The following is an 18,802-nucleotide window of genomic DNA, read 5'->3' as shown; positions in this document are numbered from 1 at the left end:
CAGAACACAGGCAGACAGAGCAAAACCAGCATCTGTATTTGAGAGTGTCCCAGGTGCTCTGGCTACCTTCTTTAGGAGTGCAGCTCTTGATGCCCTCACTTGTAAATTGGTATGCATAGACCTTACCAGCTTGCTGATGGTTATGAGGATGATAACTGCTTGCTGATGGTTATGAGGATAACTGGTGATATTGTTCCACTGTCCCAGGGGGTCACAGACTCCATGTCCTACAGTTATACTCCCTGTAATTACCAAAACTGGATAAGAAAAAATGTGGTGCTTTTGAGGTGATGTGTTTAAAAGAAGGTTGGTACATGCTTTGATGTGAGTATATGACATGCCCTGTTGCAGAAATTAGTCTTTATTCTACTGAGCTTTACTAAAATGTATAGTATTCTGAATTAAATACAGTTCAAATGATGAATTTTCCAGAATATTGATATAGTGCCAGCTCCTTGAAGACAATGCAAACAGGACTACAGCTTTAACGTAATAAAGCAGTTAAGAGAGTGCTTACATTTAAATGTAAGTGTGCACTGTGCTTTGCTGTGTGAGAGCCCATGGAGGGTTGGAACTGCAAACAGTGAAGTGGAAGGGAATGTGATTTCATACCAAGAGTGAACACCATGACTGGGGACTATTTGCAATTCCTCTTGTACGCATAAATAGAACTTGCCAAAGAAAACTATTTCACTTTGGTTGATGAAGGCTGTTTGTTGAAAGAGGTCTTCTGGCCAGTGAATCAATTCTTCCTGAAAAATGCCATTAAACCTTTATTTTGAGCCAGGCAACCAACAGTGACTGGCAGAAGGGGCTGGTTCACGACTCCATCAGCATTGTGCTGCGTTCTTGTGTTGGCAAATATTGTCATCTTCACTAGCACATAGACCTTCAATCTCCAGCCATCGCATTCAAGTGCATGATGAAAAGTGTGCTTTTCATGAAATGCTATGCATTTTGAAAAACATATATGTTCTGATGAAGTGTCATGTAGAAAAATATCGCAACATTTTGGTGATAGCTTTTTACTTTAAAATAAATCTTTCAGAAAGTATTAATTACATTTAGTATACATTTTGAAAGCCTTTTAAAACTCAAAAGCTAGTAAAAGCTTTTCAATCTAGCAGAAATGAAAAGTTTAAATTGATTTATTTTTTCTGCAGAACTTCAACAGGAAAGTTGTAGCTGTTTTCTTCCCTTCCGTTTCTGAGTGGAAAATAAAACCAAAAAGTCCAAATCACATTGTGGTCAGAAAATTAGTGTTAGACCATATTTTTTCTTGCCACTCAGTTTTTGATACTGATTCAAGCTATTAACTGTGCAATACCAATTATGAAGTGAGCAGCTTAATTCGAAGCTCTAGATATGCAAGCTTACATAAAAATACATGTGTATGGACATATATGCATACATACATACATATATATACTAATTTTCTCTTGTGCATCATTTGCTTTAGATCATGAATGCTGCATTTACTCACTGAAGCGTCTCTGGCACAAGGTTCATAATGTGCTCTCGAGTCCTACCTCAGCCTACTTAGTGGATAGCAGATACTTCTGCCAGTCTGATAGTATCTAATTACAGAGCCAAGGGGTGCATATTTCAGCAGAACACTCTGAGATGTTGAAAGATGATATTCTGAGACAGAGAAGGGCATATCAGCCATTGATTTAGGTCACAGAAGCAATTCACTATCACACGAATAACATTAGGCAAATGTTATATCCGAACACAGTAAAAACCTTTAAAAATCTCATATGCGATAAAGGTTGGCATTAACATTTCAGCTTTTGCCAAAGTGTGATACCAGCCCATTAATCTTGGCGGAAAAATATTCTGCTTTTGTGAGAATACAGTTGCTCATATAAAGCATATAATGCGAAGTATAGACTGGGCTTGGTGGTGGTGGGGTTGCAGTTGTAACTTTGTACTTTAAAAGAACCAAGTCTAAATTCGTGAGTGATGCCACCATTGAAATAAATTGTATATGGATATGAAGGTAAATAGCTATTCTTTTCACACCAATGAGGTAAAAATAAATTCACAGATAGCATTAAAAAAAATATTCATGATTGCTTTTATAGTGTTGCTGTGGTAGTTTTCTTTTGCAACCAAATAAAAATGAGGTTAATGTCCTGAGTATTCCTCTTGCTGCTGTACTTGCCTATCTACTTGCTTGCAGACTTAGTCATATACAAAAGTTTTCAAAAAGTAAATATTACCACTGTTTTGCAATCAATCACTTTATGCCCTAAGATCCAGCAGTGGTCCTTGCACCACAAGTAGAAAAGATTGTCTTGGACCGCTTCCTCTGCTCTGAATTTGGCCAGCTCTTAGCTGTGCTGCGAAATTATCCATGTTACAAGTTTTGGTCCAAAGACAAAAAGCCACTCAAAGTCAGCAAGGCAGACATCAAAATGTCATAAAAGATGTTAAAGAAAATCTATAGCCTGGGGAAAACAATTCATGACAAATACACTGAGGAAATAATCTCGTATTATTTTTCAGTAATTCATTTTATAAATTCCCCTCACAAATAGGAGTGTGAGTGATATATGCTCAGACTCGGGGGCCTGGCCAGGGCCAGGGTAGCTATGGGGCCAGTAAAGAAGCATGGACTCTTCTTGCTGCTACTTCAGTTGCAGCTGGATCCAGAAGCCAGGGATAAGATACAGTGGTGAAGGTCCAAACCCAGAGATGCTCATGGGAGTTTTATGGTGTACATATTTAACTGGCTTTCAGAAGCACCATGGAAACACCTGTTATACTACATTTTCAGAGCTACTGAGAAGACTGTTGTTATACAGAGAAGGTATATTCCCAAACACATATTTTAGGAGTACAATTCCCAAATATTTCATATTTCTGCAGCTCCAGTAATACACAGTTTTTTTAAAAAAGATACTCCAAAATATTGAAACAACTTGGAGAGTCACATACTCTGCAATATATTTGTTGTTATGCGCTTACACTGACTACCAGGATTTCTTTAAAAAAAGATTTAGGATGTCATATTTCAGTGACCTCTCTGTTTTATTATTTAATTTGGTTTGTTTCACTGTCTCTCTATTTTTTTGTCATATTTTTAATATTTTTATTCCTGCATTTAGTTTCTACTGCTTTTCCTTTATCAGTATCCTGATATTTTGGTTGGATTTTTTTTTGTTTATTACCTATTTTTGGTTGTTTCTGTCTTTTCAGAACTTTTTCAGTCCCCTGCACCCCTCCAGATTGCTGTTCATCTGCTTGCTCTATTAGGCTTTCTCTTTTTCATCAGCAATTTCTTTCTCTGTTCTGTGGTCACTCTTGATGCTAAACTCAAGTATTTAAGCCTTATGGGATGACATTTCTCATGCTGTTTGCAGAAGACTTCTTAGAATCATAGAATGGTTTGAGTCGGAAGGGGTCTTAAAGATCATCTGGCCCCAACACCCCTGCCATGGGCAGGGACACCTTCCACTAGACCAGGTTGCTCAAAGTCCCATCGAGCCTGGCCTTGAACACTGCCAGGGTTGCTCAAAGTCCCATCGAGCCTGGCCTTGAACACTGCCAGGGATGGGGCATCCACAGCTGCTCTGGGCAACCTGTTCCAGTGTCTTGCCACCCTTAGAGTGAGGAATTTCTTCCTAATGCCTAATAAAAATCTACCCTCTTTCAGCTTAAAGCCATTACTCGTTGTATCACTACATGCCCTTGTAAAAAGTCCCTTTTCAGGTCTCTTGTATTGATACTGTAGGTTGCCCTGACCCATGTGCAGGACCTTGCACTTGGTCTTGTTGAACTTTGTTAGGTTCACATGGGCCCACCTCTCAAGCCTGTCAAGGTCCCTCCAGATGTCACCCCTTCCCTCCAGTGTGTTGACGGCACCACTCAGCTCAGTGTTGTCAGCAAATTTCCTGAGGGTGCACCCAATCCCTCTGTCCATGTCACCAACAAAGATGTTGGAGAGCGCCTGTCCCAGTACTGACCCCTGAGCAATGCCATTTGTTACTATTCTCCACTTGGGCATTGAGCTGTTGACTACAACTCTGAGTGCAACCATCCAGCCAATTGTTTATCCACTGTGTGGTCCATCCATCAAATCCATGTCTCTGCAGTTTAGAGACTTGCTGAGTTTGCAAGACTTGCTCAGTTAATGATTACATTTAGTTGCAACCATGTCAGGTGGATGCCAGTGGGATGGCAGAAGGATAGGATTCCCCCAGTTGTACACTAAAGTGTAGCTGACTCCTCGTTTGCAAAAGCCCTAATCCACCTGTTAAAGAAGTCTGGGAAAAGAATGAGTCAGGTGCAAAACAAGAAAGGGCTGTTGGTTTTCTTATGTTCAGCCCTGGACAGAACTGAAGTGGTGCAACAATTACTTTTTCACTTTAGACAAAAAAAAAAAAAAGGGCAGCTGTTCCTGAGTCACTGGGAGTGGCATCTGTGCCATGAGGAGACGCAGGTAATGCTACTACTGTTGCTGCCTACCTGACGCTCCCAAGAACAATGCAAGTTCTTCAGGTTGATGCAGTAAAACAGATACTGTCTTTGGACCTTTGGAGAGATGGTGGCACTGTGCTGTTAAACGAAGAGCTGTAAATGATGTAAAGGATTGTTACTTAAGTAACTTTATTTCCCTCTGAAACCTTAAATCCCTTCCTTGGCAGTTTTTCTACGTGGACACTTTCTCTGAAGCACGCTCTTGGCCCATAGGTGCACGGGTTTTTCTGAATCTGATGCAAAAGTTGCCACCTCAAGCCAAATGATATCCATAAGCTTCAGGTTTCCATGAGAATCCCACTTACAGAAAGTGCAAGAAAGTGATCAATGTAAGTTGCTCCAAATCTTTTGGTTTGTTCATCTGTCCTACTTCCACAGCCCGAGTAAAGTTCTGTCACGCCTATTAAACAGAGAATTACCTTCTGTTTAACTTCAGACAAAATTTTATGTGCTTTTCTGAGTTATACAAGATGATTCTAATTTGAAGTTTGTTACACAAAATTGTAAAAGCTGATTTTTTTAAATATCTTTCTATTAATTTGTTTACATTGCTTGTCATTTACTACTTTTTTTGCCACAATTCCAACCTAGGAAGGAAAAACACAATATTCAAACATTATTCTGTTGATTTACTTAAAAAGCATATACTAGTAACTAAATATTGCAGGTTGTAGCCATTGAATTAGGTAGCAAAATAAGAATTAGCATAGATTCTCATTAAGGAAAACCCTGTAAATCTCTCTAACTGTCTTGACTCCTATTTTTAACCACCAGTGTGGTTCCAGGCAGGTGACAGGAGGGATTTTTCTGGTATGATAAAGTCCTGCCAAGGACAAATTCTGTGTTTGTAGCATGGAAAACAAGGTGTTTACTAAAATTTCCCTAAATAATTATTTAGTCAATGCCCTTGATACTTATTTGCAGGGCAAACAAGGGTATTTCTTCACTGCCACATTAGGAAAAAATAAAGGAATAAACATAAAAGTGACTCTGCATGCACACTTTCCACTTGATATCTTTCCAGATCACTTTACAACTTTCCATTTTTCCGTCTCTTCAGCTGCTTATTTGTATGCTGTAGGGACACCACAGTCCTGATGCTTCACTAGATAATGACTGTTGGTATCTATGCTGCCAGCCTCTGGTGTCTGGGAACAAGCAGCATTAGAGATCAGAACTGTGAGGGAACAAGAATTTCCATCCTATTGAATAGTTTTGCACTTCAAAATGTATTTTCACTCGAAAGAGGAGGAAAAAGCGAGTATGGGAAATGATCTTTTTAAGGAATATTTTAAGAACTCCTTTTGGTTACTTCCGAAAAGGATGAACTGCTCTTCCTTCCAGCAACCCATGTGTGGTTACTAAAATATTTGGCAGTGTTTATGTAAAGTATGTACTTGTCTTTTAAGTAGAGGACGAGCTAATCCTCTCACTTGGAATGTGTGAACAATATGCTGGAGAAAAGTCAATGCTGCAGTAGCAGTATATCAGATTTCCAAACTAGAAAACAGGCTGGAGAAAAGTAGATCACTTTTTATAGCATTTGTTCCTAAAATTGTATTTCTGACATCCATTCAAAGAGAAATAAGTACTGACCTACTACAACGTGCTTCCTTCCTACAATGGGATATGTAAATCCATTACATTACATATGTTTGCAATTACACTTAAAGCGATCTAGAAGTGATATGTGAAATGAAGTGGTTTTTCTGAGGACTCTTCACTGTATGTTGAACCTTGTAAACACCTAAGCAGAATATGCTTTTTGCAATGAATTTTTGTTTTGTTTGCATTTACATAGTAAGACAAATATCACTTTGTTATGTGGCAAGATCTGCGGTGACATCTGCCCAATTTTACAACTGTGTCTTTACAGTTATCGCATGACATAGTTCAAAAATTACCTATTCATACATCAAGGTTATTTTTCCATAGATTGCTACAGTGCATTACAGGTATCCTTCCTTTTTATTTTCCAACTTGCCTTTTTACTCCTGGGATAATTCTGGAATCATTAAATATAATTTGCTGAATATAATGGATAATTTGAAGAGCTTGGAAATGTCTTACCATCTTTTAAAAAAGCTAGGATTTTAGCTATTTATCTGAACATAATATCTTTGTTTAAAGCAATAATTTTCAGGCTTTTAAAAAATGTTCCATTCCTTCCTGGGAAAACAAATCGCTGTAGTATTTACACTCCCCAATTGTTTTCATCCCAGAAAGGAAAGACGTGGCACAAAATTTTACATATGAAGAAGTAGGGTAAAAAGTCAAATCTCAATTGTGGTATGAAAGTTTTTACAGCCAAGGGAACTGCCTCTCCTACCTGCAGCGAGCCTTGAATTTAACACTGAATACTCGCAAAACATACTTTTTTATTGTTGGTTGGATATTAGAATGGTTTGATGTGGATCCACACTAAAAATTAGAGATATAGCTGTCTACTCTGCAGTCGTAATCTAGTTCAGTGTGGAGAGACCTAGTGTTCTAAGTTAATGTTGACTCATGGATGTGATGAAGCTTAGCTTAGGCTCCCGTCTTGGAAAAAGTAGGATGACGGATTGTGTTTTCAAGATGCATTTTTTTTGCTTAAATAATATTTTTAATGAAATTACTCAATACTTGAGAACTATTAACACCTTACGTAATGTAATTGGAACTATTTTTTCTTTCCAGGTATCAACAGTGCCAGAGTTTGGCCGCATAGTAATTTATACTACCAGCCTTCGCGTGGTGAGAACCACTTTTGAAAGATGCGAACTGGTTAGAAAGATTTTTCAAAATCACAGAGTTAAATTTGAAGAAAAAAACATTGCTCTGAACAGTGATTATGGAAAAGAACTAGATGAAAGATGCAGGAGGGTCTGTGAAGTTCCCTCACTCCCTGTTGTGTTTATCGATGGCCATTACCTTGGGGTAAGTAAAGCACAAGCCTATGTTTTACGCTGCAATCTGGAAGAACAGATGAAAACCTTGATGAATGAGAAGTAGGGTTTTTAGGAAATTGCTTGTAGTGCTGGAACAATGGGAATAATCAAAGACAGAGATCCCTTTGTGGTATGTACTGCACAGATCCACACTGATAGATTTAATCTGAAGATGCAAAAGGTAACCAGGGAGAGGCTATCAGGAGGGGAATAATATGCAGTAATACAATCTAAGCTATCCAGTGTTTCTTAAGAAATACCTTATCTTTGCAGCTGAAACCATGAAAATCTAAAGAAATGGATTTTTTTTCCTCATGGGAACTTGTATGTATGACTGACCCAGGAAGATGAACACACATAGCATAAACCTGTCATTTAGTAATATCTGTTTTGAATATGACACTAACAGCTTGGGGTGTCAGGCCTTAAACATGCATTGAATTTTATATAATGTAGTCTGTATCAGGATCTGTAATCCACTGAACATTTTTTTAGGTAGAGAATTGGTTAATATATACTTTTAGAAAAGTCTACCAGTAAAAAAGAGAGAAAAACAGCCCAACTCTGCCCTGTTGCAAGACATAAACTCCAAATGGAAAACTATAATCCAAATTGGTACTCAGGGTCTAAAAGCCTTCTGGTACTTAAAATCACCTTTTCATTAAGCCAAGCCTGTACTTTCAAAAGATATTTTCCAGAAATTGAAAAGATCAGAGTTTAAAAGAAAAAAGATTCTGGAAAGTGGCACACAGAAAACAGCTTGAATGCTCAGAGAAGTTATTTGTCTGGAGTGGTAAAGAACTAGCAATTAGCACCAACAGCGAGACTGTGATTTGTGAAGGCAAACTATATTTAAACACAGTGGGGTTATTGTGTTTGTGTAGCTTATCACTTTCATTTTCATGAAAGATTTAAGTAATGAAATGAAATGTAATCAACAGTCAGACATAATTGATATTGGGCCTGTATAAACACTCAAATTCCCTTTCTTCCCCTTCTCCCCATCCTCCTCCTAGCTCTCTGCGCGCTCTGCATGAGACAGGTTTCCCTGAGCACTATAACAAAGGCATTTGCTGGCGCAGGGCTCGCCAGACCACTACAGCCACTGCAAAGTCGCCTGTGTGCAGATACTGATTTTTACTTCATAGTAGAGGATGCTTTTATCAAAAACCTGAGTTGGTGAGTTCTCCAGCCAGCCAGGAGCAGAAGTACTTTGTCCAAAGCAGCTTAAAATTCAACAGGATTCAGACTGAGATTTGCTCACCTAATGATCATGTTAAAAATAAAAGTAGTGAGTTATGACAGACCCCAATAAAGTCTCAGTTCATGTGTGATCAATTTGTCAAAAAGAATTCAGTTAAAATGCTGAAATGGATTGAATAAATTATTTGCTCAGCTGTAGGTGAAGCCTGGTTACAGTCATTTTGGTATGATGGACGGCCCATTAATTCACTGAGGCTTTTTTTTTTGCTTTTTTTTTTTTTTTTTAGAAGATCATGGGAAGCTTGTCTTTTGACAGCGAAGCAACAGTGTAACAAGCAATATGATCTCATTAAAATTATTTAAGTATTGTATGAGATACTTTGGAGAGGTATAGAAAAGAAAGCAAGTCAATTAGGGGTCTAGCTGTCTGTGGGAGAGACAAATCAAGCTGTCTAGCTAGCTGCTGGCAAGTAGTCAGCAGATTTTACTTCCTCTGTAGGTAAAGAATTTGGTGTTCTGGTCTACAGACATTTATTACAGCATGGTAACTGCATTCACATTGTTTAACACAAGAAAGCAAAAAATATTAATCTACTAAAAATCAGAAAAATTCAGACTTGGGAGGTGTTTTCTTTCTTCTTTTTCTATTTTTTGATTAAACTGATAAAGCACACTGTGGTTAAATGGAACAGACTTTAGCTTCAGGAGAGGATTAAAGTTATTACACGTAAGAGCGATATTATTTGTGGAGAATCTGCTTTTCAGGCAGGGAGCAGTCCCGGAGATGCCTACTCTGCTTGCAGGGAGCATCATGGCCAGCCAGAGTGGAGGGAGCCCTTTGCTCTCCCCGTGTGGGTGCCCCTCACCTTTGCTCACAGGTGGGGTTTCTGTCCTCCGCTGCTCTCCACTAATTATCGTCATAGTGGGTAGCACTCTGCTTGCCGCAGCGTCGCTCTCTAATGTGCTTTAGTTGAGATGGACCAGGGTGGGAAAACCAAGTTCAGTGTGAGCAGAGCTAACTCTGCCAGCGGGAGCACCGAGTGATGGGAGAGCAGAGCCCCAGGGTGGACCTGTCACTCAGAGTGGCAGGGGACCTCTGTCCACACACTCTGTTTGGTAAATGTGGCAAACCCCCTCATTTTTATGGCAGTTTTTATTTCTCTATCTTAATATGGCTTCACAAGAGAGGTTGGCATTCATTCATTTAACAACAGAAATAAGGAGGGGGGCACTTCGCATATTGAGAAGGTCTGGCGATGAAGTATTCACCCCCTAGCTATGTTATTGCCTGGTGGATGTGGCACCTTAAGAAGACAATGCATCGGTGACTCCAGACAGTAAGTTGGCTGGAACCTGTGCTGGGCTTCTGTTTCATTAAAATGCAATTGAGAACTAATTACAGATTTTGGTCTCGTTGGTAACTGAACATTTCTATAATGCCTTTTATGATAATTATCTTCTGATATGCAAATGCAACACAGAAATCCAGAAGCCTGGTGTGTCAGTAAATTAATCATGCAATATTTTTTTCTCTCTCTTTTCCTGTCTCTCTTTAAAAAAAAATAAATATTTATTTCCCGACAAATCCCTCCCTGAAGGAGATTGCATGTAGCAATACAAAGGAGAATCTATATTGAGCCATGCACCTTTCCATGAGTCATAAGGAGGAAACATCAACAGCCCCTAATTAAAATATGCACAGTTTTGAAAGGGGAAAAGATTATTTTTCATGAGATAAATGTAACAAAGCCAGCAGAACACAGCATATGTGCTTCTGGTAGAGTATATGGTATCCAAGCCATTCAGAAGCATGGACAAGGTTGTTAGAGCACTGCAGGCTGTGTGGATAAATCTTCACAGCGCTGCAGAATTTATCATTGCCTGCACAGGAGGAATGAAACAAATCCGCGACTTGGGCAGAAGCAATAGAAAAATCATATTTAGCCCCTGTCAAGCAAAGTCCTGTGTGCTGCACTACAGCAGGTTTTTTAATCTTCTCATTTTTTCAGGATTGAATCATTTCATTTCTTGACACACACTGTCTAAATATCAGTCTGTCAGGAAATTGCAGGTTCTTTCTGCAGCACGCTCTTTACCAGCTGATATAATCCCTCCTCTTCACCTGAGGCTGTCTCCATCTGAAATGGAATTATGCCATCTGCTGGGACACCAAAGCAGGATAAAAAATGACTTCCAAAACCCAGAAAGCCACACAGAAAAAAAAACCTGGAGCATTCTTTTACTTTTTTACAAAGGCACTCAGGATTGTTAGAGGTTTATGTTAATGTTAATGTAAAGACCTACTTTGCTGGAAAAGGGATACACATAAAAAAAGGCAAATAGAGTCAACCTTAGTAAACATGTTAGCTCACTGCATAATAGTTTTAAAATAGCTTTATTTTATTTTTCACTTTAAATATGTGATTTCATTCCAGTGTTCACTTGCCATACAAACCTACTTGAATCTTTTTCAAAAATGTGAATTTAATATTTTTTTCCTGAAGAAACTGTTTTCTATTTAGTTTTCCCAGCTGTAATGAATTCTCAACAGCATGAGGGTTACAGTAAAATTATTTTATTTTACTCATTGGCTATGATTATTTGCCAAGAATGATGAGGATATTTCTGTAACACGTTTAGAAAACAGCTTAACATATTTGTTGTTACACAAGAATTAATGGTTTCCTTTTTGCTGCTTCCCAGTGGCCATCTATGATTAGTAGCTCTCAATTGCCTCCGTGTTTTGTTGAACACACTCTCCTGGCATTCACTTGATGGAGTGGATATGAATGGCTCTGTAGCAGTAAAACTATGATGTAATTATTGCATCAAGTCACCTAGCATTTTCCCACCTGTTTCCTCCATTTTGCAGTTTAACATTTCAGGAAGAGCAGGGTTCAATTAATATGATAGCTTTTTACACATCAATCTTTCAGTTCTTTGCATATCAAAAGCAACACTTCTGGTGCTGCTGCTATACCGCAGTGTCACTTTTCTGTTTATGGGCAGATTTCCAGGCATTTAATGTACCCCGTGCGTGTCTTCTGCTAAGGGGCACCTCCTTGTGAGAGGTGTAGTGTTGTAGGCTGAAAAGCATGTGAGCTTTGGGCAAAGACAGGGGTATATACAGCCCCTCTCTTTGGTAAGGCACAGTGAAAAAGCATGGCAGGTCCAGGAATGGCAAGGCATGTGATCGCATTCTGCTGCCTTAGCAGGAGGTCTCATCTGTATACTTAGCAAAAGCTTGTTTTTAAGGAAATAAGGGATGTAATTTACCTGCACAGCAAGCATGTCCGCAAGAGAGACGTTGCAGTGCCGTGGTGGTTTTACTCTCTCTGTAAGGAGGGATGTGGAAGAGAAGCTGCTTCCCAAAATTAGCAGGTATTCGAGTACAGCTGGGTGCAAAGCAATATCTGTGTGCGTTTCTCGATGAAGGTGAAAATGGTGAAACGGTGAAATGGGTTACATGCCATGGTGAATGGTGAAAATGGTAATGGGTTACATCCAAGACAGGTGAGCAACAGATGGGTTTAGTGACCAGGCACCCGGGGCAGTAGAAACTTAGTGGACCTTGGATTTGTCCTAGTTCTGCAATCAGTGGAACAATACCTCAAATACAATGTTAATTTCTGGACATTCTCAAGAGAAAATTGGGAAATTATGTTGAGGAATAAAAATTATCTAGGAAACTTGTCTGTAGAGGAATGAAGGCAGTGGGCTGATTAGCACTGATAACATGCAGCTGTGGCCTTGCCGCAAAGGCAGTGGGTTGATTGACATGGATGATGTGCAGGTGTAGCTCGTTCCTGCTAAGGGGTTAAATAGCCCTGAGGATGGGGGGGAGAGGTGGTTGGGTGGAGGAGGAGTAGTGTGGTCTGAGCTCTGGAGGAAGGGGAAACAGCATGGACAGTAGAATCTGGCTGATGGTAAAAGTTTTGTTGCAGTCTACTAGTTTGTTTTTGCTGTAACAATTGGTGCCTTGTGTGAGGCTAACCAAGTTGGACTCAGACTACAACACTGAGTGATTTAGCAAAGTCCATGGCATTTCCTTGCTGAAAGAAGGGCAAAGACCTGACTGCAGTCCCTGGGTTCCTTCACCATGGTAAAGAGCTACTGAAGTTAGTAGATAAAGGATTCACAGGCTAGTGCTTTGAAATGTAACTGGTTAACAAAACTGAAAACTTACTTCTCCCCACTGCTTCTCTAAATGTTGTGGGCACTGTCAATCATGTTCCTTGTGTGAGTCTTAGAGGGGCAGAATCTTTAAAGTTTTGCATCCCTTTGTGGGTAATTGTGGACTGAGCACGACCTAGGAAGAAAAGAGACATAACTTTCTGGTTGGAAAGCAGCTATTTGACTTATTAACAGCTGCTTTAATTACTCTATTAATTATAGACTCTGTGTGTTAAGGTTCACAGATTCAAGGGGAAGGTTAACCTCTGCAAAGTATCTTTTATTCAAATTTCACCCGAGGCAGCTGTTAATGAGAAAAGACGTGCTGAAGCACTTTAAAATGTTGATAGCCATTTGGATGTTTAGTTTTTAATTTTAGAATCATAGTAATGAGGCTTTCCACTTTGAAAGAAACACAGCTGGCTGACTAAATGTCATCCAAAATATAAATCCTTCAAAATATGAATCTATAATGGGAAACCTGTTGGACTTTTAATTATACTATCACAAAAGCCAGTCAGTGTTATCATACAGCATCACTGTAACATGAAGCAGAAGTCACAGGGATACTTTTGCCAACTGTTGCCACAGAGAAAAGATCCTTTTTCTTAATGGGAGACAAATCAGGGCTTGCCTAGCTTAGGGAATTCGCAGTGCCGCAATTACATCAATAAAGCTGCAGCTTAACGTCTCTGCATCAGATGGGCAGCGCAAGCTTTGTCTGAAGCCGCTGTGGTGCATTCAGGCCCAGAGCTAATGCTCTGTGGGCCACCTTGGCAAACCCTCTCCTTGTTGTGCCAGTCACTCCTATTGCCTGTTCTGTGTGAAAGCAGAGAAAGATTAGAGGGGAAGCACGAAAGGGGCTAACAGACGGCTAAAAGCTGCTCTGCTGGGGACACAGAGAGCCTAATGCATATGTCAAAACTGGTGCACTGTGTGCCTGTGATCTATAGCAGATTTCAGCAGAAGAGTCAGCACAAGTAAAGCTAGCTGATCTGAGTTCCCTGTCGTCTTTTGTGACTAATTAACCACAACTAATCACCTTGTAGATAATTCTTTTTTAATAAAAATCTCTTTGGAAGTGTAGCACTTGTAAGAGTAACGTTCACTGAAAAAGTGGCACTCACATTCACTAAAATATTAATACTATGCTTTTTAACTGAAACAAAAATCATCAAACAGAGTCAAAAGTGCCTCTTGTTTTGTACAAAGCCAGAGCAAAAAGACTTACTAGAGGGAAACTAACCTTAAGTAGGGTGTCATACAAAATCCTTTGCAATGTTTTGGTGGCCCTTAGTTGGCTTTAGCCTCTTTACTCCCCAGCAAGGCACTGTGAATCGTTGGACACCAACACGTATATTAGTTGACCTATACACGTTTCCTGTGCTCCCCAGCAGCCTTTACTGTACCTTCCAGTAACAGGGTGAGCAGGGCTGGTGGGGAGCTGGGGCTAAGAGCCCCTTCAGCTGGCTGTGGACAGCTCAAAGTGATGGTACATCCAAGCTGTGTGCCATCACCCAACTGCTCCTCAGTTGTGTGTCAGCATCCCACTGCTCCTCAGCTGTGTGCCATCACCCCACTGCTCCTCAGTTGTGTGTCAGCATCCCACTGCTCCTCAGCTGTGTGCCATCACCCCACTGCTCCTCAGCTGTGTGTCAGCATCCCACTGCTCCTCAGCTGTGTGCCATCACCCCATTGCTCTTCAGCTGTGTGCCATCACCCCACTGCTCTTCAGCCCTATGCCAGCATCCCAGTTCACCTCCCAACACATGCTGGAAGCAAACCCGAAGTTGCACTTTAACAGTCTGGGCATGCAGACACTAGCAAATCGGGGCAGCATGATGGTATGAACCTAGCATCCAGGCTAGATGTGGCCTATCACCCTTAGCAGCAGGTAAGGGCTGTGCAGCTCCCTGTGTCTCACTGTTCTCACCTTTTGTTGGTTTCTAGCAATCTGCTGATTAAAAGTGTCTGTAAGTGTTTGGTAATATTTAGTATTCAGTGAGTTTGGTTACATAAGTGAAGTATAAGCATTCAAATCAGCCCTCTAATTAGAAGAAAAGGGGGAAAAAAAGTGTTAGATCATCTTTGACACTTTAATTTTGCCTGCAATAATCTCTTAGCATTTACTTTCAGGAGGAAAAAAGAAAAAAACACTTCAGTACTGCTTTGGTTCAGATCACAGAACCCCTCCGAGGCCTAATGTAGTCAGACTAAATTATTATTATTCATTGTTGTGTCTGACTTTAATGTTGTTACAGTATTTTCATTACCCTTTTTCTCCTTGTGTTATATATTAGGCATATTATGTCTTAATTCAATGCTCAACTGCCAGAATATTTGAAGTACAATTTCCTTCTCTCATTTTTCTGCATTCTCTGATATGTAATATATTTATATAATTGTAATTTTTGACATGGTAACTAGACATATTTTTCATTCTGTCAGGAAACATACCCTGTGAAATAAAGGGAACACAATCAGAATTTCCAAGCTGTATCACCTTTTACAAAAAGGCAGTGTGATACAACATCTGGTAATGAACTTCAGGCACTACTATCAGAACTCTGAATAGATTCTCCTCTCATTCTAGCTTTCCTAAGGTGGACCTATTTACAAAATACTTAATGTGAGTCAAATTTGTCCTCAGCCTGTTAAAATTTTCAAGACCAAATCTTCTAATCGTCTCTGTTTTTTCATGCTAAATGTCTGACCTTTTTCTTCTTCTTACTAATAGGGTGCTGAAAAAATTTTACTAATGAATGAATCTGGGGAACTGCAGGATCTCTTAACCAAAATTGAGGTAATTGTATTTCTGCAAATAGATATAAGGAACATACACTGAATATTTGTAATTGAGTAATTTTATTTTTTTACCAGTTCCTTTTCTTCTGTTATAAACTGATGATCCCAAATGCTTTTTTTGTTTTTCTCTCTGAATGAATGATATCATAGTAGCACAGCCCATTAAGTTTGAGAAAACATGAATAGCAATAACATCAGCCCAAAATGTCCATCTCTCTTTTCTCTAGATTTTGCCACAGCGCCATTTTCCCTTTCCCATTACCTTTGAACATCATCTTTGGTATTTAAACCATGCCATGGGGGAGTCAGGCCTCTTTCGTGGATGCTCCACCACTTCACTGTGCACTGCAGTGAATGCATGGGGACCTGCACATCTGCAGTCTGGCTGGACTTAAAACTGGCCATCTAAAAAATCTGGGCAAATGCTGGAAGTTTCTAATTACACCAATTTGCACAAATTTGAAATTATAGGTTATCATGCCTTTTTCCAGCTCTTAGTTTTCCTTGTCCCCAAATCCTGTTTTGAGGGGTCCTATATTGTTACTACCTAGCCTAACGTGTGTCCTAATCGTGGGATAGAAGGTACATCTATGAAAAATAATTCCAGACTACAGCCGACTGATAACTGCATACTGAATGCAATCACTGCTTCACTGCCTTTTGGTTTTGTTTTTCCACAAAAATGTATTTGCTACAAGTGCAAGGGGAAGTCAGGTCTTTCATTGCTGAAGATGCAGAAAGTGATTACACAAACTGTGATCTGTTCAAGAAGGAAATGGCCATTGTTCAAGGGACTGAGCTAAAGCAGTTTTGCTCTTTTTTTTTTTTTCGGTTAGTTCTCTTAACTACCTGGAAAGGTAGTTAATTACAAGCCTAACAAGCAATAATGAATGTAAAGATTAAAAATATTATTTTCTTACAATTTTGAGATTATTTGAAATAACTTCCAATAAAGTAAACCACCACCATAAATTGTGAAAGTTGTGGGCACTCCTGAGATAAAAAGAATGCTAATGTTACATTATATACTTCCAAACATTGTTCCTGGAGAAGTTAATAGTGGTAAGAGTTGTTTGCCCAGTGAAGAAGAACGGCAAGTTTATGAGCTACAGAACAAAAAGAAAAAGTGCCTTTTTTCCATGTTCATCTGAGCTGTCAATAGATGAATGCTATTGTTAATGGTTTTCTCGATGAAGCTACAAGAAGGACTACGTTATCTGTTCATATTTTAGTATGCTTTGGTAATAACTTGTGACTAATTTTTTAGTGCTACATAATTCCTCAGGCTAAAACTAGCACAAATTGTATGGATTTTTGTTCTTCCTTTGTAAACAATTTGGTAAAGTCTTCACTCAACAGCGCAATGTTAAAGCCACGTATCTGCAGTGGTAAGTACCCAACATGGTGTACCTTGCCCTTCTCTGATATAAAACTTTAAGGCAAGCATTAAACAAACTAGCAACATTTTTAGCAGTTGAAACCTAAAAATGTCTTTGAAATCTCTTCTTGTGTTCTCCATTGTCTTTAATCCAATACAAAACAGAGCAAAATTATTGTTTTACTCAGGAATTAGGACAATTGAAGGAGCCCAAGCCCTGCTTGCAGCAGTTTTCTCCAGGTATAACTGCTGAATATTGATGATCTTTCTTCTTTACACTTAGAGCCTCAGCATTCTACACCCATAAATTTGAATACACCACTTATTTCCTCAAGCACTACTTGTCAGAAGCTATGAATTGCTTTTTGATATGATCAGCTCTAACTGTAATAGGAACAATATGTTCAGCTTGAGCATGCAAATGCTAAAAGTCATAGTATCTTAACATACAGCATAGAAAACATAATGTCAACATAAACTGCCTTAAGTTTAGATTCAATCAGTTGCAATATCTCCTAAAATTGATCTAGACCTAAACTACATCAGAGGAACATATGCAGGCTATCCTTCAGCGATCTATTTTGGCAAGTATAAACACAGGCTACTAAGGTATAATGTGAGCCTGCAGTGAGCCTCTGACCATTACGTGTGGATCTGACCAAAGGAAAAGGCAGATGTACTGGTCTTCCATGGTGATATACCTTGGGATGGGGCGGTGGGTATGGCTCAAGATGGGAATCAGAATGTGTATTCTCAGCTGTCCTGGAGCACTTGTTTTCCTAGAGGTTGTGCTCGCTGATGAGGTAATGCTTTTGTCTTTCTCACATTCTTCTTTGAGCAGAGAGTCCAGCATCCTCAGGAGTGCCGCTCTTGTGGTGGCTTTGGTTTCCTGCCGTGCTCAGCGTGCCATGGGAGCAAGATGTCTGTGTTTCGGAACTGCTTTACAGACTCATTCAAAGCCCTCAAGTGCACTGCTTGCAATGAGAATGGGCTACAGCGCTGCAGGAGCTGTGCAGGCTGAGAATGGCATCTCCACATGTAAAAACTAATTTTATGGTACTGCACCAGTTTGTAATATGTTTTTTTTTTTTTAAATTAATCTGTTTATCCAGTTCAGTCAATAAAAATCCATTTGTAGTATACTTCTGCTGGTTTGATCATTTTGAGCTGTTTAAACCTAGGCGGCTGACCATATAATGAACTCTGAAATATGTTTTTCAACTTTCTTTATAGAGAGATTTGTAGTCTGAAAAACTTATTATATGTGTTATCAGCCCTTTACATGTGAAGTCTTCCCTTTTTCTATAGGGGGATCATCAGCAACAGATGTGTTTCTGAGTCATGCTGTCAAGGGTACAGCAAAATGAAACTTAACCTTCCGATTATTGAGTAGCTGCTGCTTTTAAGATCAGTGAGAATAAAGGTTTTGTGATGTGGACTAGCCCAAGACCATTCCACTTAGTACTTACCTGAAAAGTCACTATGGCTGAATTCTGGCCTGAATTCTAAGTGGCAACAGAAGAACAGAAACATTTCTTAAAAGTCCCATGAATCAGCTTTCTCTCTTAGTACTACTTTAAGTTTGGTATTAAATTAATATTGTTAGACAAAGTTACATAAACATTTAACAGTAGATATTGATAACATTGTTGTACTGTTGTACAACATCGTTGTACTCAGAGCTTTATGATCCTACATATCACAGTAGATCTTATAGAGATCATGTGAGAAAACCAGATAGCTTTATAAATTGCATGTAAAGCAACTGAGGATGAGATTTCTGCTTTTTCAGCTTAGTAATTGTTGTGGTTTGATGGCTAGCCTGGCA

At 39.3% G+C, this 18,802-nt stretch overlaps 1 protein-coding gene across 1 annotated transcript in view; it reads left to right on the top strand.

Annotated features, from left to right (window-relative positions):
• GRXCR1 (glutaredoxin and cysteine rich domain containing 1) overlaps positions 1-18,069 on the top strand; it is a 41,258-nt gene extending 23,189 nt beyond the window's left edge. The window contains exons 2-4 of the mRNA XM_037400910.1: positions 7,165-7,404; positions 15,529-15,594; positions 17,816-18,069. Coding sequence (XP_037256807.1) covers positions 7,165-7,404; positions 15,529-15,594; positions 17,816-17,995 — 486 coding nt within the window. The 3' untranslated portion in view covers positions 17,996-18,069. The remainder of the gene's footprint in view (positions 1-7,164; positions 7,405-15,528; positions 15,595-17,815) is intronic.
• The last annotated feature ends 733 nt before the right edge of the window (positions 18,070-18,802 follow it).

The sequence above is a fragment of the Falco rusticolus genome, chromosome 1 (assembly GCF_015220075.1).
Source record: "Falco rusticolus isolate bFalRus1 chromosome 1, bFalRus1.pri, whole genome shotgun sequence".
Classification (NCBI taxonomy): Eukaryota; Metazoa; Chordata; class Aves; order Falconiformes; family Falconidae; genus Falco; species Falco rusticolus.
This window is presented reverse-complemented; position numbering and strand designations above follow the sequence as displayed.